At 42.9% G+C, this 26,143-nt stretch overlaps 1 protein-coding gene and 1 non-coding gene across 2 annotated transcripts; one reads left to right on the top strand and one right to left on the bottom strand.

The window, feature by feature from the left end:
* Positions 1–3,408: 3,408 nt before the first annotated feature.
* On the bottom strand, positions 3,409–17,840 carry Havcr1l2 (hepatitis A virus cellular receptor 1 like 2). The gene is made up of 5 exons (XM_063270004.1): positions 17,795–17,840; positions 14,588–14,926; positions 8,799–8,888; positions 6,692–6,728; positions 3,409–4,662 (listed from the first exon to the last, which is right to left on the bottom strand). The coding sequence occupies exons 1-5, from the start codon at positions 17,838–17,840 to the stop codon at positions 4,605–4,607; spliced, it is 570 nt and encodes a 189-aa protein (XP_063126074.1). The 3' UTR covers positions 3,409–4,604.
* A 4,518-nt stretch (positions 17,841–22,358) lies between these two features.
* Positions 22,359–22,465, top strand: LOC120095353 (U6 spliceosomal RNA). The gene has a single exon (XR_005490833.1). It is a non-coding gene; the product is annotated as a U6 spliceosomal RNA (small nuclear RNA).
* Positions 22,466–26,143: the final 3,678 nt, after the last annotated feature.

Raw genomic sequence — 26,143 nt, 5'->3', positions numbered from 1 at the left:
TAAACTTTGTGTCTAGGGGGGCAACTTTAAAACTTTTACCTTTCATACCCGCACTATATGCACAGAGCCAAAGAAGCAAAATAACAAGGAGGGCCCAAAGGAGGATGTGTGGATCTCTCTCAAAAGGGAAAATAAAATAGACATCAGAAGGAGATGAGGGAGAGATCTGGATGGGAAAGGGGGTGGGTAGTGGAGTAGGGGTGGGGATCTTGTGTGGGGAGGAGGGGGACTTGGAGAAAACAGAAATCCGTGGGGGCACCTCTGGGATAAACTGGAGACCTGGACTGGGGTACAGGAGTCTAGGGGGCTGACTCTAGCTAAGACTCCTAGCTGTAAGCATATGGTACCTGAAGTGGTCATCTCTTGTAGCCAAGCAGGGCTCCTAGTGGAGGGAGAGGGACACCAATGGATCTACAAAACCACCTTCAACCCAAAATTTGTCCTGCCTATAAGATGGGCAGGAATAAACTAGAGCAGAGACTGAGGGAGTGGTCAACCAATGACTTAATACCCATACCATGGGAGAGAGCCAACCTCTGACACTATTAGCGATGCTTTGCTATGCTTGCAGACAGGATAGTTTAACTGTTTTCTGAGAGGCTTCATCCAGTTGTTAATGGAAAAGGATGCAGGGACCCACAGCCATACAATAGACAGAGATCAGGGAATCTTGTGGAAGATGGGTGATAAAATGAGGCAAGCCGGAGTGCTTAAGGACACCACAAGAAAACCTGCACAACTAACCTGGGCCCATGGAGGCTCACAGAGACTGAAGCACCAACCAAAGAACATGCATGAACTGAACCTAGGCCCCCCATGCCATGTGTAGGATATGTATTCCTTGGTCTTCATGTGAGTCCCCTAACAATTGAAGTGAGGGTTGGTACCCATGGGGTAGGGGGTGGTCCCCTTCTGTGAAGAGAATGGGAAGGGTAAATGGGGAGAGAGGGTATGAGGGTAGGACTTGAAGGAATTGTGGGAGGGGGGATGTGATCAGGATGCAAAGTGAAGAAATAAATACATTAATAAAAAAGAAAATTACAAAACATGAACTATTTCAAAGGAAAATGGTATTTTAAAGGAAATTATCACACAACAGATTTATGAATGTAACAAAGTTAAGATATTTACTGAACACTAACTAACTCCTGATCTCTTTTATTATGAAAGCTACTGGGGAAAAATCCACTCTGTAGGTTTTCCATTTTCATAGAATTGTTTTTTACTTCATTAAATATGTATTTGTATTTGTATCCCAGTATGCTCAGGTGCCCACAGGTCCAGAAGGGAGGTGGCGCATCCTCTGAAGTGAAGAGTCATAGGCAGTTATGAACCTCCTTCTGTGGGTGGTTTCACAGAATGTTCTTAGTACCATGTTTCTGAGTACCAGCAAGTTTGGAGAATGGGATAGACAGACTCCAAGAAGCCTGAAGAAGGGGGGCTGGAGAAATGGCTCAGTGGTTAAGAGCACTGACTGCTCTTCCAGAGGTCCTGAGTTCAAATCACAGCAACCACATGGTGGCTCACAACCATCTGTATTGGGATCCGATGCCCTCTTCTGGTGTGTCTGAAGACAGCTACAGTGTATACATATACAAAATAAATGAATTAATTAATAAATAAAAAAAGAAGCCTGAAGAAGGAGCCTCAGAGTCCTGCAGCCACCAGGCAGGAATGAGAAAGGAAACAGGAAGGAGAATATGGGAGAGGATGGCCCCATCTAGTGGCCTCACCGCTGTAGAACTCAGGCTGATCTTGACACTCTTTATAGAGACTATCGACAAATCAGGGATGTCACTGCTAAAACCCTGATTTGATGTGTAACTGCTGCAGATTTAAGAAAAAAAAAAACGCTGTAGTTTAAACACAATACACTTTTAGAGCAGCATTTGGCAAACCCAGGATGCAACTTTCTACTATCTGACCGCTCCCGCAACCCAAAAGAATCAACAAGACAAATATACATTTCCTAGAACTCTATAGAACAGCACTGGGAATGTGGACCAAGATCCAGCCACCCTGCTCTCTTTGGCTACCACAGGCTGAATGACTCTGATCTGGTGTCAGGGATCATTCAGACTGAAACAGAAATTATTACCCTCTAGCCAACCTGCTCTTCTCAACAACCAAACTGTAATCAAGATATCAGCACAATAGCCTTTGTTAACTCTTAGCAAAACAAAATGTTGTATTGATTGTGACAAACTTATTCACTGTGACAAAGATGCCATGTCTTTCTGAAATAAATATAAACATGGCCCGAAGACAATTAGAAATTTAGAAGTCTGAAGTAAACCCACGACAGTCACAAACACTGCCATACCTGCAATAGGACTTCTCTCAGGTAGAAGAGAAGTCTGTGCCCTGCTCTCTCGCCTTTCTTTCCCCTTCCATTTCTTCATTGACTCCTTCCTGCTTAGAGCTCAGTGGGTGAGGATAGAAGCAGTGAGCACCAAGACAGACGTGTAGTGGAACCAGCACTAACTGAATCCCTTGGTCCATTATTTTCTTCCCTGGTTGTCTGTTCCACACTCACCATGGTAACCTCTCCTGACATGAAACACCTCTCTTTATCCTATGATTAACTACATAATAACATGTCATATTTCATGAGCCATAAGAAAGTATTCATACCTACAATAGTAGACTCTCTTTTGTTCATCTATGAAGGAAATTAAAACTTATATCTCCCATGACCAGAGATCCTTAGAGAAGGTAAGGAAAAGGGACATTTTGGGTTATGATAAATTCTGGGGGCCAACCCAGACAGAGTCAGGTATTGAGGTGGGACACGATGTTGGACAAAGGGTAAAGACTGATCACCTTTGACCTTTAACTTTCTCTCACTGTTTTAGGGGCACAAAGCTGATGGCTTCTGGCAATTTCTCTCTCTCTCTCTCTCTCTCTCTCTCTCTCTCTCTCTCTCTCTCTCTCTCTCTCCTGCAACCAAAAGCTGATGACTTTTTCCAGTTATACAGAGGAAAGAAAGAAAGAAAGAAAGAAAGAAAGAAAGAAAGAAAGAAAGGAAGGAAGGAAGGAAGGAAGGACAGAGGGAAAGAGAGAGAGAGTGTGTGTGTGTATGTGTGTGTGTGTGTCACATCCACAGACCTACACACACACACACACACACACACACACATAGCCCAAGCCTATCTTCCTGTTTCATCAATTTCACAAGTGTACATGCATACTTTCATACAAACAAATATACCTACATATGTATGTACATACATAATTTGGACAGACATACACATATTTGGTGGATGGAGCCAAGCTCCAATAGCTACACTTTATTTTTTTCTCTCAGGCTTTTTATACTTTCTTAGACAAAAATACTTTATAAAATTACATCACAGATAAAACGTTACACAAAAAGGGAATTACAGGAGGATGTCTATAGAAAATTCAAAGCAGTGTTTCATTCTATAAGTTCATTATCATAGTGAACACCCATGGCCTCATGCTTGGATCTGACCTAGATTGAGTGTTTATCCTTGATCACAAATTTGTCTCAAACCTATTTCTTTTCTTAGTGCAATTTATGCAATTCCCTATTATGTTGATTTTTACTTACTATTCTATGAGGAGGGAGTCTTATGCTATTCTTTATTCTACCTTTATTACATCTTCTTGGCAAAACAGCTAAAATCATCTCCTCAAATTTTCTTCCTAAAATTATCTGAATCAAATCACGAATCCTGTAAAGTCATTAAATTATTTGTCATTAATTCATGACAAGTCATCTTCTTGTTGGTCTCTAGGAAATATGCCCAATAGGGTGGGCTGTCACCCAGAAAGTATTCACAGAAGGCTATAGGCAGTGAGGGTCTCTTGGTGTCCACTTACATGAAGCCACATAAATGAGGAGTATGGGGGTTGGGGATTTAGCTCAGTGGTAGAGCGCTTGCCTAGGAAGCGCAAGGCCCTGGGTTCGGTCCCCAGCTCCGAAAAAAAGAACCGAAAAAAAAAATAAATAAATGAGGAGTATGGCAGTGACAAATTTGAGAAAGCGCATCAGTAACAAGAAGCAATCCTGGGACGAAGTCTTTGTGGCCATGCCTCACCAGACTAGTCCCATTGCAGCTGAGCAGACAGTGGGCCATCTCCAGGGAGCTCTTCCTGTATGGCATCCACTAATTACATAAACAAAGCAGAATCATGAATCAAATCTAAATTAAATCTCATCCTCCTTAATTAAATCCACATTTGTTTTATTTTAGTTTTACTTTAAAATCCTATTCCTCTTTGCTGGATGGTTTTAGTAACTAAGATAGATATTACCAATAATTGCTTTTCGCAGACAAAAGAATTATGGGGCCTAAAGGACGCCCAAAATGTTCAAGCATTCGTGTTTGAAGGAAGGATCGGTAGTGTGGAGAGACGGCATCATGTCAGCAGTGGATATGCAAAGAGACAGCTAGAGGGGCAGCCTCTCCACTGCCGCTGCAAAGTGGGAACTCAAGGTGAACTGACACAGAAAATAGTCCAGGCACTTAAGGGGTGTCCAGCCTGGTGATATGCCGTAGCTGTCTTCTCCTGAAACTTAAACGCTGACATGAAGATCGTCTTCAATATTGTAGACGTCCGTTGTCTTGGGCTCGTGGTCACGCAGCCTCTTTATTTAGTAAAGTTCTGATCTTAGAAACACAAAAGGCTACCAAGCTGCAGAGGGAGAGAGAGATGGTGAAGAACGCAGTATGAGGTCACCTTTCAGGTCTAAGCATGACTTTCATTTCTGATATATACTCAGAACTCCAGAAGCACCATTCACAAAAAAACCATAACAGTGAACACTACCACCCAGGGCCCAGGTATTAGGTCATAAAAAGTTTGTTTAATAAGCATAGCTTGATGAAGAATTACTTTTAAAATGCCAGTTCATATTGGCATCCCACAGGATATACATGTAATGGAACACAAAAAAATGGGATTTCAAAAAAGGTAGCTATCTAACATCATACTGAGTTACCTAATCAAGTTACACATTTTGGGACTAAGATAAGAACTAGAATATTCACGTGTTTACAGCTATGGACCATGGTGCTTTAGAAAGGGTTAGAAATGTCTGTTGACCTGACTGAGAACTCTGGAGCCAGATGCATGCCATGCCATGTGTGTACAGCACAAACACACACACACACACACATGTGCATGCTTACATGCACACACACACACGTGCATGCTTACATGCACACATGTACATGTGCACACACAAATACACACACATACATACACACACATGCATGCATGCAGGCACATATATACATGTGCACACATAAATACACACACAAATTACCATCTACAACAATAATATATAATTTTTTTCTTGAAAGAAACAATGGTTTTGAAATCCACATAACAAAAGAAAGAAAGAAAGAAAGAAAGAAAGAAAGAAAGAAAGAAAGAAAGAAAATAAATCCACATAGCACATAGCATCTACATCCTCTAACACTAAGCGTGCAGTAGAAAGCCAGGTAAGAAAGCAGTGCCTTTTTGTTTTTTCTTTTTTTTTTTTTTCCAGAGCTGAGGACCGAACCCAGGGCCTTGTGTTTGCTAGGCAAGCGCTCTACCACTGAGCTAAATCCCCAACCCCAAGCAGTGCCTTTTCAAAGGACTGGTGGTCTATGACACAGTTTCAAAAAGACAACCTGTAAGGTAGTCACTTAAATATGACACAGGCACAAAAACATTGTGCATTTGAGGTAATGAGGCACATCTTGGGAGAGAGCTGTTGGTATCTGTGCACTGGCTGCCATCCACTGAATTTCTAGAACTCACAGAGGAGCAAATCAGAGATGAAAACAGACTAACTCTACTTGGGGCTTACTCACACAGCCTGGCACAACCCCCTATCATTCCCATGGTGCTTGTCAGAAAGCTCCTAAAAGGATCTGTCTTTTAACTCAGATGCCTTCTGATTTTTCAATTTTTAGAAATTTATTTATTATTTTGTGTGTATGTTTTGCTCGAATTATGCATGTGCATGTGTCCCTAGTTGTTTGTTTTTTTTAAGATTTATTTTGAGGTGTGTGTGTGTCTGTGTCTGTGTCTCTGTGTGTGTGTGTGTGTGTGTGTGTGTGTGCACATGAATACAGGTGCACATAGATGTCTGCTATTCTCCTAGAGCTGGAGCTGTGAGCCCTATGGCATGGGTCCTAGGAAACATGGTTGCTGTGCAAGAATGTAGTGATGCAGACATCCACCGTTTTCATAATCTTGCAATTCAATAGTCTTTCAATTAAGAAACCGTTAAGTAAAACTGATAAAAAGAAAACCAAGCCAACTCATTCGATTTAGCTTTACAAAGCAAAAGCTACCTTTCAGCACTTGTTACAAGCTGGCAGTGTCGAGACAGAATGGTTGGGGTATAAGATTACTGACACGTCACTGGAGGGTGTGGTAACTAGAAAGGGGTGTGAGAAACTACAGTTTGGAATTCAAGGTGAGCAATAGACACCAGGCATGATCTTCCTGCCTAGAAGAGGAAGAGAAGGAGGAGGAGACATCAACAGGAGGGAAAGAGGAAGAAGAGGAAGATGAGACAACAAGAGAAGGGGAGAAGGGGAGGAGAGAAAGAAAGAAAGAAAGAAAGAAAGAAAGAAAGAAAGAAAGAAAGAAAGAAAGAAAGAAAGAAAGAAAATCAACAAGACACAAAGTTCAGAATCGATTGACACAATCCATGCCAGCTTACCTTTGAGATCCTGGCCTCTTTTTCATAAATATGTAATCTAAATATGGATGAGAGGAGGCAGAAATTGAAAACGTCATAAAAAACATGCAAGGTGCTTTCTTCTTCTGATCAAGGATCTTGCTTTTGGCTTTAATTCAACTGTTCCTGGTGGCTTTGGGAAGTTGCCCCCTGCACTGTACAGGAAGTATTCCTTCGCTCACAGCTCGGTGCATCACCCACAGAGCATTCCTAGCTCACTAGAAAGGCATTGGCACTGTCTCTTACTGAAAGAAATGAATGAAGTCTAGATTTGTAAATTGGCTGCTGGAGAACAATCTAAACGTGGACTTTCCAAGCAACCTGAGTCACAAGGCCCTACTTCTGGTCCTTCCATCAGGGACCAGCCACCACCTACTCCTCACCCTCCACCTCCTGCCACAGGCCTTTAGATTCCCAGTAACTACCTTCCCTCAGAAAAGAATAAACAGCTCTGGCCTGAGAAAGGAAATACATTTGTATCAGTTTTTGCAATTTGCATTTCCCTCTTTTAGATGCGATCTTACTATTATAGTTCAGGATACCCACGAGCTGTGACCCTTGTGCCTCAGCAGCCTGATTCCTGGAATTACAGGAACTTGCAAACAGAACCAGTTTGACTAATCATCACGGATAAGTGATTTATTTATTTATTTATTTATTTATTTTGGAGCTGAGTATTTATTTTATTTATATATGTACACTGTAGCTGTCTTCAGACACCAGAAGAGGGCATCAGATCTCATTACAGATGGTTGCTGGGTGGTTGCTGGGATTGAACTCAGGACCTCGGGAAGAGCAGTCGGTGCTCTTAACCACTGAGCCATCTCTCCAGGCCCCGGATAAGTGATTTCTAAATACGAAAGGGAAACATACTGAAATCTGACAAGCATGCACTGATTCCCCACTTTGCGCCCAGTCAGATGAAACAAGTCGGTAATGAATTTCTGCGCTGGGTCTTAAAGATAGGAAACACGCAAACACAGAACAATAAATAAGTTGAAAAGTTTGTATTTAGGAATACCTGTGCATGTACATGTACATACATGCACGGAACAATTTACGTAAAAAAAGAAGTGATGGGCTGGAGAGATGACTCAGTGGTTAAGAGCACTGACTGCTCTCCCAGAGGTCCTGAGTTCAAATCCCAGCAACCATATGGTGGCTCACAACCATCTGTAATAAGATCTGATGCCCTCTTCTGGTGTATCTGAAGACAGCTACAGTGTACTCACATATATAAAATAAATAAATAAATCTTAAAAAAAAAAAGAAGTGATGAATTCTAAAAAACAAAACAAGGAGCGATTTATAGGAGAGTTTGGAGTGAAAAAAGGGGGAAGGAGGAAATGTCATAATTATAATCTCAGAAAGCGGAAGAAATAACGTTTAAAAATGGCTGTGGGTGGGCCTGACTCGTGGGTGAAGAGCACGTGTTGCTCTTCCAGAGAGCTCCTGCTGGATACCTAACTCCCACACGAGTGGCTCACAACCAAGACCACCGAGCTTTTCCAAAGTGTAAGAAACCACCTCAGTGCTTAGCAGGTACGCACACATAGGCTGGAATTTAGGAAGGGTTATAAACCATGTCTGGGATTAAGAAACATGGATAACTTAAACCCCTTAGCAAGTGGGAGTTTCTTGAAGGCAGTCAAGAGTGGCTGAGAATTCTTACTCCAGTTACTTGGTCTGGGAGATACACATGAAATGTACTGCCTTCTCTCAAAGGGCTGGAGACAGAGGATGTGCCAACTTCATGAAATGTGTAAGGACACTACTGAGTGAGAGAAACTGCAGGCTCAGCATTTCCAACCATCAGTATCCATGCCCGGATACCACTCTCCCTCGAAACTGTGCGGGAGTTACATTGTTTAGCCCCATAGGAGCACAAGGACTCAGAGCAGTCAGAGGGAGGCACAGAACCCTGTAGGACCTCCACTGGGTCAGCTTGCTCAGTGGATATAAAGTGGCATTCTGACCTCCTATAGAAGTAAAACATTTTGCTTTGCAAACATTTTTTGGATTTGTGGTCATTTATCAAGGAGACCCCAGACCTATTCCTACCGTTGGGAACCATCTTAAAATTACTTACTTGCCACAACTAATGAGCTCACAAGAACTAGAAGCAGCACGAAAATGGAGAGACCAATAGCAAGGCCTTTAGTCCTGGTCGAATTGCTTCCTAGAGAGTAGCAGCAAATTGAAGAGGCATCAAGTGAGTTGAACAAGCCAATGAAACAAATAATATCAATAATTACATATGGTGTGCTTAGCATTATTTGTTCTAAAAGCATAAGGCCATTTGGCCTAATATGAACATCTCCAATTTGCCCTAAGGTGTTTTTGTTTGGTTGTTGTTGTTTGCTGTTGTTGTTTTGGCTGGTGTACTGCCAGAGACCAAACCCAAGAACCTAAGTCCTTGCAAATGCTAAACGGGATCATCTACCCCCCAGTCCAGAGTTGCTCTTTCCACAGCCACATAGCCCTCAAAAATTCCTATCGGATTCTTTTCTTACTTCAAATTTTGCTTCCTCTGTGTTCTTTACACATACTAAAATAAAGGTTGTTTCTCCCAGGAACCAAGAGACAGTGAAAACCTATTTGTATTTGTAGAGACAGGACCTGGGAAAGCACTCCTGAATCTAGAGTCTCTTAGATTTTTCTCAAGCTCAGGGTAGAACAAGTCTAGAAAAACCCTGAAGAATCTAACTTGTCTGCGATCATCTTACCATGTTGTCCTAAGGTAAGGTAACAAGGTGAAAACATCACCAGTGGGCTCTCTAGAGAGGAGTCAGTGGGTGGAAACTTTAAGTAGGTGGGCATCTTTATCAGAACAGGCTTTATATTGTATTGTGATTAGGTTTTTGGTGTCCTTGAATCTACCCTGCTGATTTTAGACTTCTTGTCACTAATGATAAATGAAGTCTTCCATGGAGTGAAAATCTTTGTCATAAATTAGCTTATTCTCTTACCCCATCCCCAAATTTTGACTATTGGACCCCCATCTTGGGGTGTTTCCCTTCTCCCTCCCCCCCCCCAGTTATAGCAAGAAGTTGCTTACACCCATGGCAGCTGCTCTCGGCCCTGATTTGGGCCCTGGGGTTTCCATGGCACCCTTCTCCCTCGCCAAGCCTTTAAATTGTTGTTATTAAGAAATTGTTTACGCCCCTGATTTGGGCCTGGGACTTTCCATGACACAGATTTTTCCTGTTCTCCTGTTTTCCTGGTTGGGGATTTTCACCTGCTTTGTTGTTTTTCCACGGCTTTTGCCTCAGGTATCTAAGGAAATCTCAGTAAAGCCTTGGTGGCACTCTCTGAAAACAGGTGACCCATGTATGTGTTTCTTCTTAAATCTCGCAGGCCTTCGCCCGGTTCTCAATGTCGTGACGACGCAGGCATCGTCATTTGACCATAAAAAAAGAAAAGTTCTGAAGTAGCTGAAGGGGTTTGCAACCCCCTAAGAAGTTGGTTGAACACAATATCAACCAACCAGACTCTCCAGAGCTCCCAGGGATGGAACCACCATCCCAAGAGAACACAGGAATGGACCTATGGCTCTATCCCCTTATGTAGCAGAGGATGGCCTTGTCAGGCATCAGTGGGAGGAGAGGCCTTTGATCCTATCAAGGCTGGATGTCCAAGTGTAGGGGAATGTCAGGGCGGGAAGGTGGGAGGGAGTGGGTGGATGAGTGAGGGACTACCCACATAGAAGCAGGGTGGGGGGATGGGATAACAGGTTTCTGGAGGAGAAACCAGGAAATGGGGTAACATTTAAAATATAAATTTAAAAAATGCAATTAAATTTTTAAAAAGTTCTCTCTTATGTCTTTCTGTCCCTCCCCCTCACCACCCACCCTCTGTCCCTCCTGGTCCCCACTCACCCTCTGTCTCTCCCTTCCTCCCTCTCTTCCTTTTCTACTCCCTTCACTGCTTTGTAAAATACCATATAATTAAACATCTCTAACAAATTGACCTATCTTAAATGTAAACTCCCTTTTAAAGTGTCAGAGGATTTTTCTTCTTTTAAATTTTATACTACAGGTTCATAGGTGTCTTTTGTTTTTTGATACAATGTCTCACTATGAGTGCAGTCCATGCTGTAGTCTCAAACTTGCGGTCCTTTGTTTCAGCTTCCAGGATCCTAAGATTAAGGGATACAAACATTCACTACTCCCGCCTCTTTTTCTTTTCTTCTTTTTAAACTTTCTTTGCTTGAGACAAAAGTCTCTGAACTCAGTTTGTACACAAAGTTTTTAGAGGTGACTTGCTTCTCTGACGGTAAACAAATGAAAGGGAGAGGGGCCCTCACACAGTGAATATTCCAAGGAAGATCTTAAGATGTTACAGTGCAGTACCATTCCACTCAGCGAGAAGGATTTAGATTTTCACTACAGACTCTAAAAAACATTTACAGGCCTCCTTTAATGGCTTATAAGTTAAACACCATGGTCAAATACTCTAGATGCTCAGAGCATCCTGCTAACTGCTTGAAAATTTACTAAATTTCCTTAGGAACTTTTGCATCTTACCCTTTCTGTCCTGGTCTCATGGAAATGGACCCTCACCCTTGTTGTTTATATGGGAAAATGCACACACACGCCCCTGTTTATCTACAAATTTAGGGGAACTAAAAAAGTTAATTGTGGAGCAATTTAAAGGGCCACCTGACTTCAACATGAGCTGAGGGTGGTAAGTGCACGAAGGTCACACCCACATCCAAAGATGATGATGACTCTGCTCAGTAGGAGTGGAGTTGCCATGATGTCTACAGCGCCCGGTGTGTGTTTTCACCCAATAGTTCACTGAACCTTGCTCGCCTTGGATCAGAACTGCTTTAGGAATCGCCTGTCATATCACCCACAAGCCAATGTGTCTCCCATGATGTGAGAACCAGGATTTCATGTGGCAGGGGAGTTGTTGAATTCCATTCACATATCAGGCTGTTTCTGAAATACTTACTTTGTAACAGAAATTATATTCTTTTATGTATTCTTTTATTCTTTCTATTTGAGAATGGCTTAGATACCAATATCTATTTCGGATGAGTATCTGCAACATACTGGTACTTTGTATTGTGACAAATCCCTTAACTGCCTTTTACAAAAGAAAAAAAAAAAGAAAAAAAGACGTAAAATGTCCATACATTTCTTTCTAATTTTAACAAATGACAGGCATGTCTGTTGGGTAGCCTATGCACACTGTACCATTCCAATGAAGGGAAATACTATAGGTCTGTGGAAGTCCCTAACTACTGGTGCCCCAGCATGAATAATGTTGGATGACTCATAGTCCTCCTCAATTTTCATGATTCTACACTTAAAATTTACTCACTCTGGGAGCACTTCCAAGGAGGTGTAGGCAATGGCTAAGCTTAGGTGGTATCTACAGTCTAGGCTCTGTTTGTAACTTGGGACCTGAAATAACAAGACCTTCCACAAATAATTGTGATTTTCCATAAGTGAGATGGTGAGTCAGGAGGAAATCTGAATTCAAAGCTGACCATGTCCATTAAAAAAGCAAGGTTCATAGTCAAGGTCCTGTGCCTAAGCACTTAGACATGCACACGTAAGACTCAACACTATGGCGGAGAATATCGGCTTTAGTGATGTTATTTCTGTTGTGTCATGGAAGGAACCACGAGGAAGGGGAGAGATGCTGTCCAACTCACGTCACAGATAATATTAACACTCTCCACACAGTGAGGCGCGTCCAATAACCTGTCAGAAGGTGTACATGCTAGTGTCTAATAGCTGAATCTGAAGCCACATGTCTCATACTTAGCATTTCCCCAGTTAGTGATAACAACAAACCCCCCAAAAGAAACCCCAAAACAAACAAAAAAAACCCAAAAATCAAAAAAGACCAAAACCAATCAAACAAAAAGTCCATCTGAGGATGTGCTCGGATCTGAATGTTTGTGTCTCCATAATTTCCCTTGTTAATGTTTAATCCTCAGTGCAGTAGACTGAGAGCTGGAGGCATCTAGAAGGTCATTAGTGAGAGAGATAGCACTCATGAGTGTGAGTAGATTCTGTATAAAATGGGCTAAAGGGACTGGCTTGCTCCTCCCTTTACATGAGAAACCTGAGGGTACCGCCAACAGGAGCCCTCATCAGACAGACACTCATGAGCCTGTACTTTGATATTGGTATTCCCAGCCTTTAGAATTGTGAGCACTATGTTTTGTTCATTCATTTTTTAAAAAAGTCTGCTCTAAGGTATTTTCTTACCACAACCCAAATGAACTAAGATGGGTTGTGTGTACAAGCACCAGCACCACAGAAGCATGGAGCCCTGGGACTCCGATTCTACCTGCAAATGCTGGGCCCTACCATCTTCATTCTCATTCGCATTCTATCTCCTCTTTCTAAAACTATAGCAGTGGCTTGTCTTTCCTTTATGAAGTAAGGTGCTGCTGAACTCTGCCAACCTACCCAGCTAGCTCTATGCTAGGGATAGTGAGAAGTTGTGAGTATGTCACATGCTGTTTCTGGTACAGAGCCAGCAAATTTGTTCCAGGCCAGTCCTAGCAGAAATCAATCAATCAATCAATCAATCAATATCTCTCTCTCTCTCTCTTTTTCTCTCTCCCCCTCCCCCTCCCCTCCCTCTCTCTCCCCCTCCCCCTCCCTCCCTCTCTTTCTCCCCCTCTCTCTCCCTCTCCCTCTCTCTCTCTCTCTTTCCCTTTCCCCCTCCCTCTCCCCCTTCCCCTCCTCAGTGTGTGCGTGTAGTTTGTAGAAGACTCACATAAACACAGACGTTCCCAAGTCATAGCAGCTACCTGTGACCACCTCCAGAGCTCAGGCACCGTGATAGTCGTAGCTGTCATCACATCTATCACTTAAATAGCAAAGTATAGGGCTAAACAACTACAAAATAATGATCTGAATTTAAAAAGACAGGTTACTATTGGCTTCTACAATCAGTGTAAGGCATCAGTAACGGAGATTAGGAAGTAGCATATGAAGACAGTACATACGCATGATTCAAATTTTAATTAAAAGCAGAAAGAAAATCAGGATGTCCACATTAAAAAAAAAACAACAACAACAACAACAAAACAAAAAAGCTGAATTTTATCTTAGAACTGAGACTTTTGTGAACTCTTCACTAGTAAGCACTGAACAGAGGTTGGGAGAGAAACACATTTCCATGTGAACATTTTTGTATGTAAAAGGATAATCTTGTGATATAATTCGAGGACTATTTTTAAAGCCCAAGGCAGGCAGGCAGGGAGTGGAACGCCCCACCTACACCTGTGCCCTGCGCTCAGAAGGTCAGCTGACCACTGCGGAAGGCAGCTCGTCTGCGCAGCCGCACCCTGCATAGCCTGCTTCTCAGGGTAGATATGTCACAGTTTTACAGTGTTGAGAACAGGGATTTAATGTTGTAAGACATTAACTCAGAAACAGAACACAGTCTTTAATTCAAGTCACTTCAGCTTAAATAATGCTCCCTGCTGTGTTTACGGTCGGAAAATTGAATTCAGTTTCATGGGCCAGCAAGGCTAGCCCACATACAATTAAGACATGGACGCTGACTTAGCTCATGGTCTTATATTAGGGATGATTTTTAGCTTCATTCAAGCACATAAAAGGTATTTGTGTCTCCACAGGAGCATTTGAGTCTGGGTGTGAAGGGACTTTCATGTGTTCTCAGTACTAGAAAGTTAGAGGCAGGATAACCGGGAGGACACGGCTATCAGAGGTCAGCCTGAGATACATGAGATTATGTCATTAAAAGTAATAAAAAGCAAACGTTAAACCACAAGCATATTTATAAGGGCCATTGTTTCCTTGTTAGGGGAGAAGAACAAAGTATTAGTGAACAGTGGATCCGGTTCACTTGCAAGAAATAAGCAAAGAAGCAAGGCGAGCTTACCTGGTTGAACCTGCAGTGAGGTGGTCAGTGTCTGCACACCATCCCATCCCTTCATTTCCACTCGGCAGCAGTAGAGACCGCTGTCACTCACATAGGCGTAATCGATGGTCAAGGATGCATTTCCTTGAAGAAGCTGCGCGTTGATCTGGTAGCGACTGCTTGTCCGATAGTTGATTCGGTTTCCATCAGTCCAGACAAGTGTTTGTCCACACGTATCAGAAGCACATTCGCCTCGGCCCCAGCACACGAATGAGAGTGCACGAGATTCAGGATAAGAACATGGCAGCGTCACAGGCTCACCCCCCATTCCATATACTTCCGGGAATGATCCTGAAGCAACTGCGGTGAAGAAGAGGAAACAGAAGCTCTCAACACTTTCCCCAGGTTCTATTTTTACTTTTGCATTTCTTTTCCGCTTTTCCCCTTTGTTTCAATTGAGGATTAAACTTGGAGCCTGACACATGGGAGCCATGTGCTGTGCCATTGTGTCCCAGCTCCAGTCCTTCTGTTCATTCTTTTGTTCTTTGTAGAGTCTTGATAGCCTAATATTTCATTATAAACATTTTTATGTTTGCAGATTCATCTTTGGTATGATTATGCAACGAATAGGCTTGTGGATAAACAACACTGTACTGTATGATATTCACCTGTGAATCCCCACCCCCGCCAGCTTCCTCCCCACCTCCACCCCCAGTGCGCACGCAAGCCTGCAGGCATCAAACCCCGCCCCCTTGTTTGTTTTCCTTCTTTTTCCTTTTTGAGACAGGGCTCACTCTGTAGTCCTGGCAGGCCTAGAACCCACTATATAAACTAGGCTAGTCTAGAACTCATAAAGTTCCTCCTGCGTCTACCTCCAGAATGCTGGAGCTAATGGCACCACTATGCCTGACCTGTAGGTTTGTTTCTTAATCAGGGTCTTGCTCTAGCTCAGGGTCTTGCTCTAGCTCTCCTACAGGTGCTATCCTCCTGCCTCAGATGTCTGAGAGGTGGAATTACAAGCGTGCACCGCTAAGACCATCTCTAAGTTAACTCTTTTTCAACAAAGAATTATTTATTTCTTGTATGAGTACACTGTAGCTGCCCTCAGACAAACCGGAAGAGGGCATCAGAATCCCATTACAGAGGTTTGTGAGCCACCACGTGGTTGCTGGGAATTGAACTTAGGACCTTTGGAAGAGCAGTCAGTGCTCTTAACCACTGAGCCATTTCTCCAGCCCCTAAGTTAACTTTTTAAAGTTTTTTTTTATTTATTTTTTTAAAGATTTTTTTTTTGGGTTCTTTTTTTCGGAGCTGGGGACCGAACCCAGGGCCTTGCGCTTCCTAGGTAAGCGCTCTACCACTGAGCTAAATCCCCAGCCCCTTTTTAAAGATTTTTATTTTTATTTTTTTATTTATATGAGTACACTGTAGCTGTTTTTTTTTTTTGTTGTTGTTGTTGTTGTTGTTGTTGTTGTTGTTGTTGTTGTTGTTTTTTCCGGAGCTGGGCATCGAACCCAGGGCCTTGCGCTTGCTAGGCAAGCGCTCTACCACTGAGCTAAATCCCCAACCCCGGTGCTGTTTTTTTTTTAAAAGACTTATTTATTTTATGTATATGAGTACACTGTAGCTGTCTTCAGACACACCAGAAGAGGACATCGGATCCCATTACAGATGGTTGTGAGCCACCACGTGGTTGCTGGGATTTGAACTCAGGACCTCTGGAAGAGCAGCCGGTGCTCTTAACCACTGAGCCATCTCTCCAGCCCCACTTTTTAAAGTTTTTATTCTACTTGGTCAGGTCAGATTGTGATTACTTCACGTCCCCCTTTCCTATCATCTCTAGAAACGCATGCAGTCTGCCCTCTTTGCTCCCTTCCAAATGCATGGCCTCTTTCATTCATTAATAGGTGCTATATACATATCCATACATGTATGTATCCTGAAATACATCAATGCTGCCTGCCCCATCTGTGGAACGTTACTGTATATCTGTATATGTGTTCAAGTCTGACCACTTGAGGTCAGATTACCAACTGGCTAGCTCTTCCTTGGGCCAGACTAATTCTGCTCTTAGCTAAGTGGGACAAGGAAACACAAATGATGCTTCAAGTTTAAGTTTTAAAAACTTAAAACTGCTGTCATAGGGGCTGTGCGTTGCTGGGTACCGGCAAACCTAGAACTTGGGAGGTGGAGGCAGAAAAGGTTAAGGGTTCAAAGCCAGCCTTGGGAAACTAGAGGATTCAAGACTAGCCTCAGTTCAGGAGACTCTATCCCAAACCACACTTTCCCTCTTCCCTTTGGTGCTAGTCACTAATTCCTTACCTATCTCTTGCTATAAAGATCAGAGGAAGGTTTTTATTTACAGCATTATGGCTTCAAAACAGAAGGTTAGTAACTTCAATGTCAGTTTACAGAAAGGGTTTTATAACACCACTGGGAGGAGTGAGGTTTTTGGATCAGTCCTCAAAACGAAAAATCCAGTGATCCCTTCTTGTAAGTGGATGACATTCCAGTGACACAAGAAGGTCACAAGAAGGTCACAGGATCAGACTATTCAGTCCAGAACTAAATCATGCAACTTCTAAAACCAAAACAAAAATGTAAATATGAGTCTTCTTGGACGGAGGAAGAAAACCTCTACTGTCAATTGCTTCTAAGTTGTCTTTAGAGGAACTCTGAGGCCTGAGGCTGTGGCTCAAGGATTCAGCCCTACCCCCTGCCAGCCCCTGGGATGGATCCCCAGTGCAGGAAATAAACCAACCAACCAATTAAGAACGAAACAAGGCACTGTGAGTTTGACTAACCAGTAAGCACAGTCCTCAGGGTATGAGTGTATATTTCATACTGGGACACACATTACTTCATGGTTACCTAATACCTTTTCAGAATCACAGATATAATACATCATATTATAATAAAATTATAGAAACGTGTGATAAGAAATAACACATACTCACCCCTTACTCTTCTATCACATGCACACATATGTACTTGTGCCTTACTAGTCTATCACATGGAGGCTCATGGACTCGCCCTCACACACTCTTGTGGTTTGACAATTTGGCTATCGATTTTGAAATACATACAAGGAAATGATTCTTTCAGAGCTCCCATTTTGTCCTGGTTCTCATCTCTCTATGCAACTCACAGTCAACAAAACCCAAGGAGTGCGCTATGTCTGCATCCCGTGCAGTCTCCACGGCAGCTTCAGTTCACCCCCTCGCTTACCTGGGAGAAGGAGTACGAATGCTGAAATGAAGATTTGAGGGAGCATCGTGGCACTGACCTGGAGAAAAATGAGACAATACTCTTGTCGGCTACAGCACTCAGCACATGGTCCTGTCTTAGTTCTCAGAAGGTAACTTATCTTTGATCCCTAATGATGGGAATCACATGGTCCTATTCTACTGGCTCAAGAAAGCCTGCATTCAAAGGTCTCTTCCAGGGCTCTATAACGTCCCAGTGGTAGAGGGCTATTTGCTATTTACAAGGAAAGTTGTCTTCCAAAACACCCTTCTCTTTCCCAGTCCTTCCCCACATATAACCATCAATGTTCCTCCTGGTTTTGGTACAAATAAAGCACCAAACAGACAGAAAACTGAAGGCAGGCATTAGAGTGTGTTCCCTCAGTAGAACCCTAAGCAAAGCCCAGTCTTCTGATGGCAAAAATGCACTTGCCCTCTGGCGGACACAGCTCTTTCTGCTCAGTGACCACAATGGTTCATCGCTAAGCCTCATCTAAGCTCATTACCAGCAAGATGCACTGAGTGAGGGTGTAAAGTGTCACTCATGCTGACACACACGATTAGTGGGGCCACATCATCCAGAGGGATGTTAGAGACACCTACAAAAGCACTAGGTGCAGACCTTCCACACCTAGGTTTCCTCCTCAGTATAATAGCTCTAATGTTTGCTCAGCTTTTTTGAGACTCTGCTGTAAGGAAGACGCTGAACTATTTACTCACAGACATCTAATCCTCACAGAGGTCCTCCTAGGCCAGCTGCTCTTAAATCTGTTTATGGAGAATGTTACATGTCTGCAGATTACAACTTCTAGGTTTCAACTTTTGCTTCTTAATTGCTAAGCCATGAAATACAAGTAAGCCTGCCTAAAATCTTATTAACTCCACCTCTGATCAGAAGATTGCATGACTTCCTGTCAGAGAAGAAGGGGTAAGCCTTTTCTAGTCTCTTGAGGCTGACAATGGCTGTCATGAGGATGCTTTTAATGACCTCAGCATTGGCCTGGTACTCCACACTACTCACACTAAAGCCTCTGCACTTGGAAGAGATCAGAGCCCTGTTGGGCAAACTGTTGACCAAACACTCAGAATTTTCTGCATAAGAAAGCGTAAAATTTGTTTCTTAATTAACAGACAAATTTTAGAAATCTAAAGCCCACATGAATATCGGCCTTAGATAAAACTACTTGGCACTCTAGGCCAGGCATGGTGGTACACATCTTTAATCCCACCAGTTGGGAAGCAGAACAGGCAGATCTCTGTAAGTCCTGTCTACAAAGCAAGTCTGGGACAGCCAGGACTCTTTTACACACAGAAACCCTGTCTCAAAACAAAAACAAACAAACAAAAAACAACCAAACTAACAAAAACAAAAGAAAAAATACTTGAAAACACATAGCACCAACCATTCTGTTCCTTTCAGGTTCTACTGAGGACAGGACACAAACTGTCACTGCCTCAGGTACACCTGCCACCTTCTTGACTCATCATCACTGAACCATCCATCCCATAGATGCCCTATGGTTCCACTTTACACCCTATACAAATCGTTTCTTACAGGTATCATTTAATCTGCAAACCTTGGAAGTCAACGGATAAGACTGCAATTGTACCTGTGCCCTCACCTCCTTGGCCCCATTTCCATATTGTTATATAATATTACATATTACCTACAGATACAGACCCAAAGTGTAGGGCTTCATCTATGAGTACCAGACTATTTTTCTATTTTCTTATTTCTCATGTTAACTTTACTTAAGGTTTTAATAGCTCATCTATGGAATTCCATTATTATAAACGAAGATCTACCACCCAAGAATCCAAAGAACTCTATTGGATCTTAAGTTGCCATAATGTCTAGCGACTCATCGTTGTCCTAATGTCCCACATAGAATCCCACATCATCCCAATTACAAAGCCACATGGTACAGAACCTCCAAGGAGCACTATCCTCATTGCCTCTCTCCAGCAGGAGCCTGCAGAAGACGGTACATACCAGTTAGGAGAGAGCACTGCTTCTTGGTAGTCTCTCCTAATCCTCTGCTGCTGGATTCTTCCAGCGCTGCTGATGGATAAAGACTCAGCTCTCCAGAATTTCATCCTTATCTATGGCCACACCTTCACTTGAGTTGTTCGAAAATTGAGTCTCTCCTGTTCTTCAATCCATCCACTAGATAGCATCTGCTCACTGATATAAACAGGCTACAGGAGAGCCTAAGTAAGTGGGAGCACCCCTCTGTGTGCCTTGGGCTTTGTCCCCAAGCTGCAAAATTCCTCACTTGAGGTGTGACTCCAGGCCTGGGGACCACATTGGCTTTTGAGATGGCTGGAGAGTGAAGAAACTTTGACACCTGGACCAACCGTCTAGATTTTCAGGAGAATTAACTGCACTCCAGGAAGGAGCATACATTTAGAAACCAGGAGTTCCTGGAGCAAGAGCTCTTGTTATACTTCCTGGATGCCATCAACTAACATCTTTCTAATCAATGTTTACTAGCGGCCCATACTTAGAATGGAGGAGTTGAAAGAAATAATGTAGTTCACAGCTTCCAAAAGTTTGAGGAGAACCTGAGGTGGGGTGTACATCTTTAATCCTACATTTTTTTTTTTAAGATTTATACACTGTAGCTGTCTTCAGATACACCAGAAGAGGGCATCGGATCTCTTTACAGATGGTTGTGAGCCACCATGTGGTTGCTGGGATTTGAACTCAGGACCTCTGGAAGAGCAGTCAGTGTGCTTAACCATTGAGCCATCTCTCCAGCCCTTTAATCCTACATTTAATTTGCTGGGGAGCAGAAACAAGCAGATCTCTGTGTTGTCTGGCAGCAGCAGCAGTGAGAGAGTTCTAGGCTGGTGAAGAGTGCGTGGTAATATGAGATCTTTCAAAAAGCTAAACTCAAGCATCTCTAAACCCCAGTGCACATTTCAGTTACTACTAAATTGTCCACAGAGGCTCCCGGAGTCTGGGTGTTGTGTAAGACAGAGAACAATGTGGCTACTTTCCCGACTGGCAACTAGAGGGTGCTATGCTGTTCAAGTAAGAGGGTTTCCAGAAGGAAATGTGAGTTTGGAGGGTATCCTCACCCTCGCAATCCGAATAAAGAAAGAAACAAACCAACCAACCTTGTACACTGTCTAAAATACTGAGGACAGAGATTTGAGCAAAGGCTTCTGCTTGTTCATCGTCATCTCATTGAGTGTGACTTGTTTTGTTTTGTTTTGAGACAGTCTGTGTAGCTCTGGCTGTCCTGCAACTCTCTGTGTAGATCAGGCTGATCTCAGACTCAGAGATCCTCCTGCCCCCCCCCCCAGATTCCTCACTCCCCCACACACACCCCCTGTGCAGGGATTAAAGACTTGCACCACCTCAGCCCAGCTCATCTCATTGAATATGAAAATGCTGTCTCTACATCTATTGGGGGGAAGATAGAGGGGACTAGAAGATTTACTAACATTAGGCTTTCCCAATGGAGTCAAGAGAATCATCTCGATTTTGACATGGGATGTTGTCATGGTTGTTTGAGTATCCTGTTTCATTTTGAGACAGGGTCTCAGTCTGAAGTGCAGACTGACCTTAAACTCTTTTATAGTGGAGCAGCCCTTGAACTTCTGGCCCTCCTCTCTGTATTTGTGCTAGGTTCAAGGGTACCATAACCTGGGGTTCCTCTGCACTGAGGATTCAACCCAGGACTTCATGTATGCCTGCCAAGTACTCTAAAAGTGAGCTATAGCCCCTTATAATCATCTTAGGAAAAAACGTCTCCATACAAATTAAGATGTCCCAGAATCTCTAGGCAATGAACTGTCACTTCCAGGAGCTCCTGTACAAAATATATGTTGTATTTTGCAAATCACTACTCTGGGAATGAGTAGTCGGTCACACAAATGAGTGTGTGTGTGTGTGTGTGTGTGTGCGTGTGTGTGCGTGTGTGTGCGTGTTCATATATAATGGATGAGCCTACAGACACCCAAAGAGGGCCTTGGATCTTCTGGAACTAGAGATCCATGATATGAGCTCTTGTGGGTGCTAAGAACCTGACCTAGGTCCTCTAGAAGGGCAGGAAGTACTCTACCTAGCCACAGAGCCATATCTTTGGCTTTGGCCCTTATATTGATGTATCATTTGAGTATTTGAGAAGACTCAGCAGTATACTAACACATGTTAAGTGGAGCTTTTCATTTTTTCTTATTTTCATTTCTGTGTGCATATGTAAGTGTGTGTTTGTGCTGGTGTGGGTCACGTACATGCAGGCCAGAGGAGGATGTCCAGAGTTCTCTTCTATTTCTCTTAGAGTCAGGATCTCTCCCTGAACCTGGACCTTAGCTTCTTTTTTTCAGGAAACTGGAAGCCATGAAACCACAGCAATTCCCCTGCATCCTCCCCTCGATTCAGGGCTGGATTTGGGTTTTCTTGGGTGGTGTCTTCTATGTGGGTGCTGGGAAGCTCAGTCTGGCCCTCATCATTGAGCAGCAACTATGTCTAACTGCTGAGCCATCTCTCAGGCCCTGTCACCTTTTTCTTTTCAATATTGATAGTAGACAATGAAGTGCTCGCTTCAGTGACACATATACTAAAATTGGAACGATACAGAGAAGATTAGAGTGGCCTCAGCGCAAGGATGACACGCAAATTCATGAAGCCTTCCATATTTTTCATAGAAGAAGGGGGAGGGGGGATGGGATAGGGGGTTATGGACAGGAAACCGGGATAATATCTGAAACGTAAATTTTAAAAAAATCCAAGAAAAGAAAAAGAAAATTAAAACTGCTTATATAGCTCTCATTGTACTAGCACTGGATAGTGCTGTTCTAGAAGCACAAAGCCATTCCACAGATGACTCCTGGGGAGGGCAGAGTGGGAAATGAGAAAGAGAATGAGGAAATCCCAGCTTTAAACTTGCTTGGCTGGTGTGTATTCACTTGGAGGTGAGGTTTCATGTAACCCAGGAAGCTCAAGTCTCTCTGTGTCTGAGGCTGGTCTTAGAGTCTCCCTTAGCTGTAGTTCTGCAGCACAGGGTTTCATGTTTGTCCTTTATACTGTATTTTTATATTTAGTTGTTAATATTTCAGTATAGATTAACATAATCTTTATACAACATTTATTTACTTAGTTTATTTATTTATGTATACTACTCACCAATATTCCTAGACTGATGTTTTGATTCTGTTGAGACAGGGTCTTGCTTTGTACCCCGTGCTGAAATCATATTAACAACCTTCCTGCCCAGAACTGAATTTCACTTGTGTGTAACCACACCCAACTAAATATTCAACTACAGGAATGAATCTCAGACTCCCATTAAAGAGCATGGATTGGTTCACAGTATGATGCTGGTTTCTTTGGTTTGATCAATTCCAAGGACATGTAATTTTGCGGCAGATTCAAATAACTTCAGGAGAAAAAGTTGAGTAGCAACAAGGAAATGAACAATCCAACAAGAAATTCCAAGACTACTTACTGTCAAGCAATTAGCTTCAGGCTGGCTGCCCTGCCCAGAGTGTCCTTGTGACACCTTGACTTGAAAGAAGCAGCAAGAACAGTGTGAAATGTCAGACTTTGAAGACTTTCCCAGAAGGATGATGAGGATACTGAATTTGTGGCAGGAATTTTTTAGCCCGAGGAGAGTGGTTGGTGTCACTGTTGGAAGGAACAGTGAAAACTACACAGACCTTCACCGTCCTGGAGTAGACAGGCCTCAAAGCCCTTCACCATGACCACTGGAGCCTTCCGCTACCACAGCTCAGTCAACACCTTCTCCAGAGAGTTTGGCTAGGATCTAGGGTGAATTTAGCATAAGGGAATTGTTCCAGCCCAGCAGAGGGTGCTGATGTAGAAATCTATTGCAGAACCAACATATGGAAACAAGAACCAACATATAAAAACGGTCTTCCCAGCGCTGCCCAGTCACTTTTATCTTTTGACTGAAGAGTTTTATGTGCAAGTTCAGTGCACAGCTGAGCAGTCATGACATGGGTATGTCACAGATGGCAGGGAGGAGACACAGGGATGGTCATAGCAATGTGGTTTGTAACTGCACATATTTGACAACCCTCTAAGTGACGACCAGTGGGAAAGTAGGCAAGGAAATGTGATGTATCCATGCTATAAGACATGAGCCTAATTAATCATCCTGATATAGAATGTTGGAAGTCACAGTGCTACTGGGAAAGTCAAGGCACAGATTCATGCACATAGTAGGCTTCTGTGTGTGCACACAGTGTCAGGGAACAGCAATGTGTGACAATTCATTAATGTTTTGACTCACAGTGGGCAGAATGGAATGAGAAGAGTTTGAAAAGGGAGTCATGATTTTAACATGTTTTATACGACTTGACTGCTTTCCTGTTTAGATTTCTAAATACAAATGCACTGAAAGGAATTTGTGTTAAACATTTAAAAAGTACCCTGAGTACTTTCAAATGTACACACTTCTAATTTGTCAAGTTTTTTTTATTGTTGTTGCTTTTGTTGTGATTGTTCACTTTATTGGGGGTGGTTCAGTCACCCCTTCCTTGGCTAATTAACAGAAAACTAGCTCAGATCCCAGATCAATGGACTGTTATCATTGGCAACAACGTCCATTTTCCTGAATGTCAATTTCCATTTGCCTGTCACTTTATGTCCAAAGAAACAATGCACAATTCTCCCCAGGGTTCTGTATATGAAGAACCAGGTCCCCAATATATAGGAGCTGACAGCCGTGTCACAAACCTAACTTCCAACCAACTGACCTAGAGGCCCTACAGTTATCTCAAGCCAGCCTCAAACTACACAGCCCAGGTTGAGTTGGAACTCATGGTAATCCTCCTGCTTCAGCCTCCTGAGTGCTAAGACTGCAGGTGTGATCCAACACACTTTATTTGTTTGTTTGGGTGGGTAGGGAGTCTCATTGCTCATGATCTTGCTTATATAGCTCTTCTGAATTCAACTTTTGTTTTCATCTTTATTAAATTGGGTATTTCTTATTTACATTTCAATTTTTTCCTTTTTTTTTTCTTTTTTTTTTTTTTTCCCGGAGCTGGGGACCGAACCCAGGGCCTTGCGCTTGCTAGGCAAGTGCTCTACCACTGAGCTAAATCCCCAACCCCCTTATTTACATTTCAAATGTTATTCCCTTTCCTGGTTTCCAGGCCAACATCCCCCTAACTCCTCCCCTTCCCATTCTATGTGGGTGTTCCCCTCCCCATCCTCCCCCCATTACCACCCTCCCCCAAACAATCCCATACACTGGGGGTCCAGCCTTGGCAGTCCCCTTCCACTGGTGCCCTTACTAGGCTATTCATTGCTACCTATGAGGTCAGAGTCCAGGGTCAGTCCATGTATAGTCTTTGGGTAGTGGCTTAGTCCCTGGAAGCTCTGGTTGGTTGGCATTGTTGTTCATATCGGGTCTCGAGTCCCTTCAGTTCTTTCAGTTCTTTCTCTGATTCCTTCAACGGGGGACCTATTCTCAGTTCAGTGGTTTGCTGCTGGCATTCACCTATGTATTTGCTGTATTATGACTGTGTCTCTCAGGAGCGATCTACATCCGGCTCCTGTCGGTCTGCACTTCTTTGCTTCATCCATCTTGTCTAATTGGGTGGCTGTATATGTATGGGCCACATGTGGGGCAGGCTCTGAATGGGTGTTCCTTCAGTCTCTGTTTTAATCTTTGCCTCTCTCTTCCCTGTCAAGGGTATTCTTGTTCCCCTTTTAAAGAAGGAGTGAAGCATTCACATTTTGATCATCCGTCTTGAGTTTCGTTTGTTCTAGGGATCTAGGGTAATTCAAGCATTTGGGCTAATAGCCACTTATCAATGAGTGCATACCATGTATGTCTTTCTGTGATTGGGTTAGCTCACTCAGGATGATATTTTCCAGTTCCAACCATTTGCCTACGAATTTCATAAACTCGTTGTTTTTGATAGCTGAGTAATATTCCATTGTGTAGATGTACCACATTTTCTGTATCCATTCCTCTGTTGAAGGGCATCTGGGTTCTTTCCAGCTTCTGGCTATTATAAATAGGGCTGCGATGAACATAGTGGAGCGAGCACGTGTCTCTTTTATATGTTGAGGCATCTTTTGGGTATATGCCCAAGAGAGGTATAGCTGGATCCTCAGGCAGTTCAATGTCCAATTTTCTGAGGAACCTCCAGAGTGATTTCCAGAATGGTTTTACCAGTCTGCAATCCCACCAACAATGGAGGAGTGTCCCTCTTTCTCCGCATCCTCACCAGCATCTGCTGTCACCTGAGTTTTTGATCTTAGCCATTCTCACTGGAGTGAGGTGAAATCTCAGGGTTGTTTTGATTTGCATTTCCCTGATGACTAAGGATGCTGAACATTTCTTTA

The sequence above is a fragment of the Rattus norvegicus genome, chromosome 10, assembly GCF_036323735.1.
Source record: "Rattus norvegicus strain BN/NHsdMcwi chromosome 10, GRCr8, whole genome shotgun sequence".
In the NCBI taxonomy this organism is placed as follows: Eukaryota; Metazoa; Chordata; class Mammalia; order Rodentia; family Muridae; genus Rattus; species Rattus norvegicus.
The sequence above is the reverse complement of the archived record's forward strand: the minus strand, read 5'-3'. Positions and strand labels throughout refer to the sequence as shown.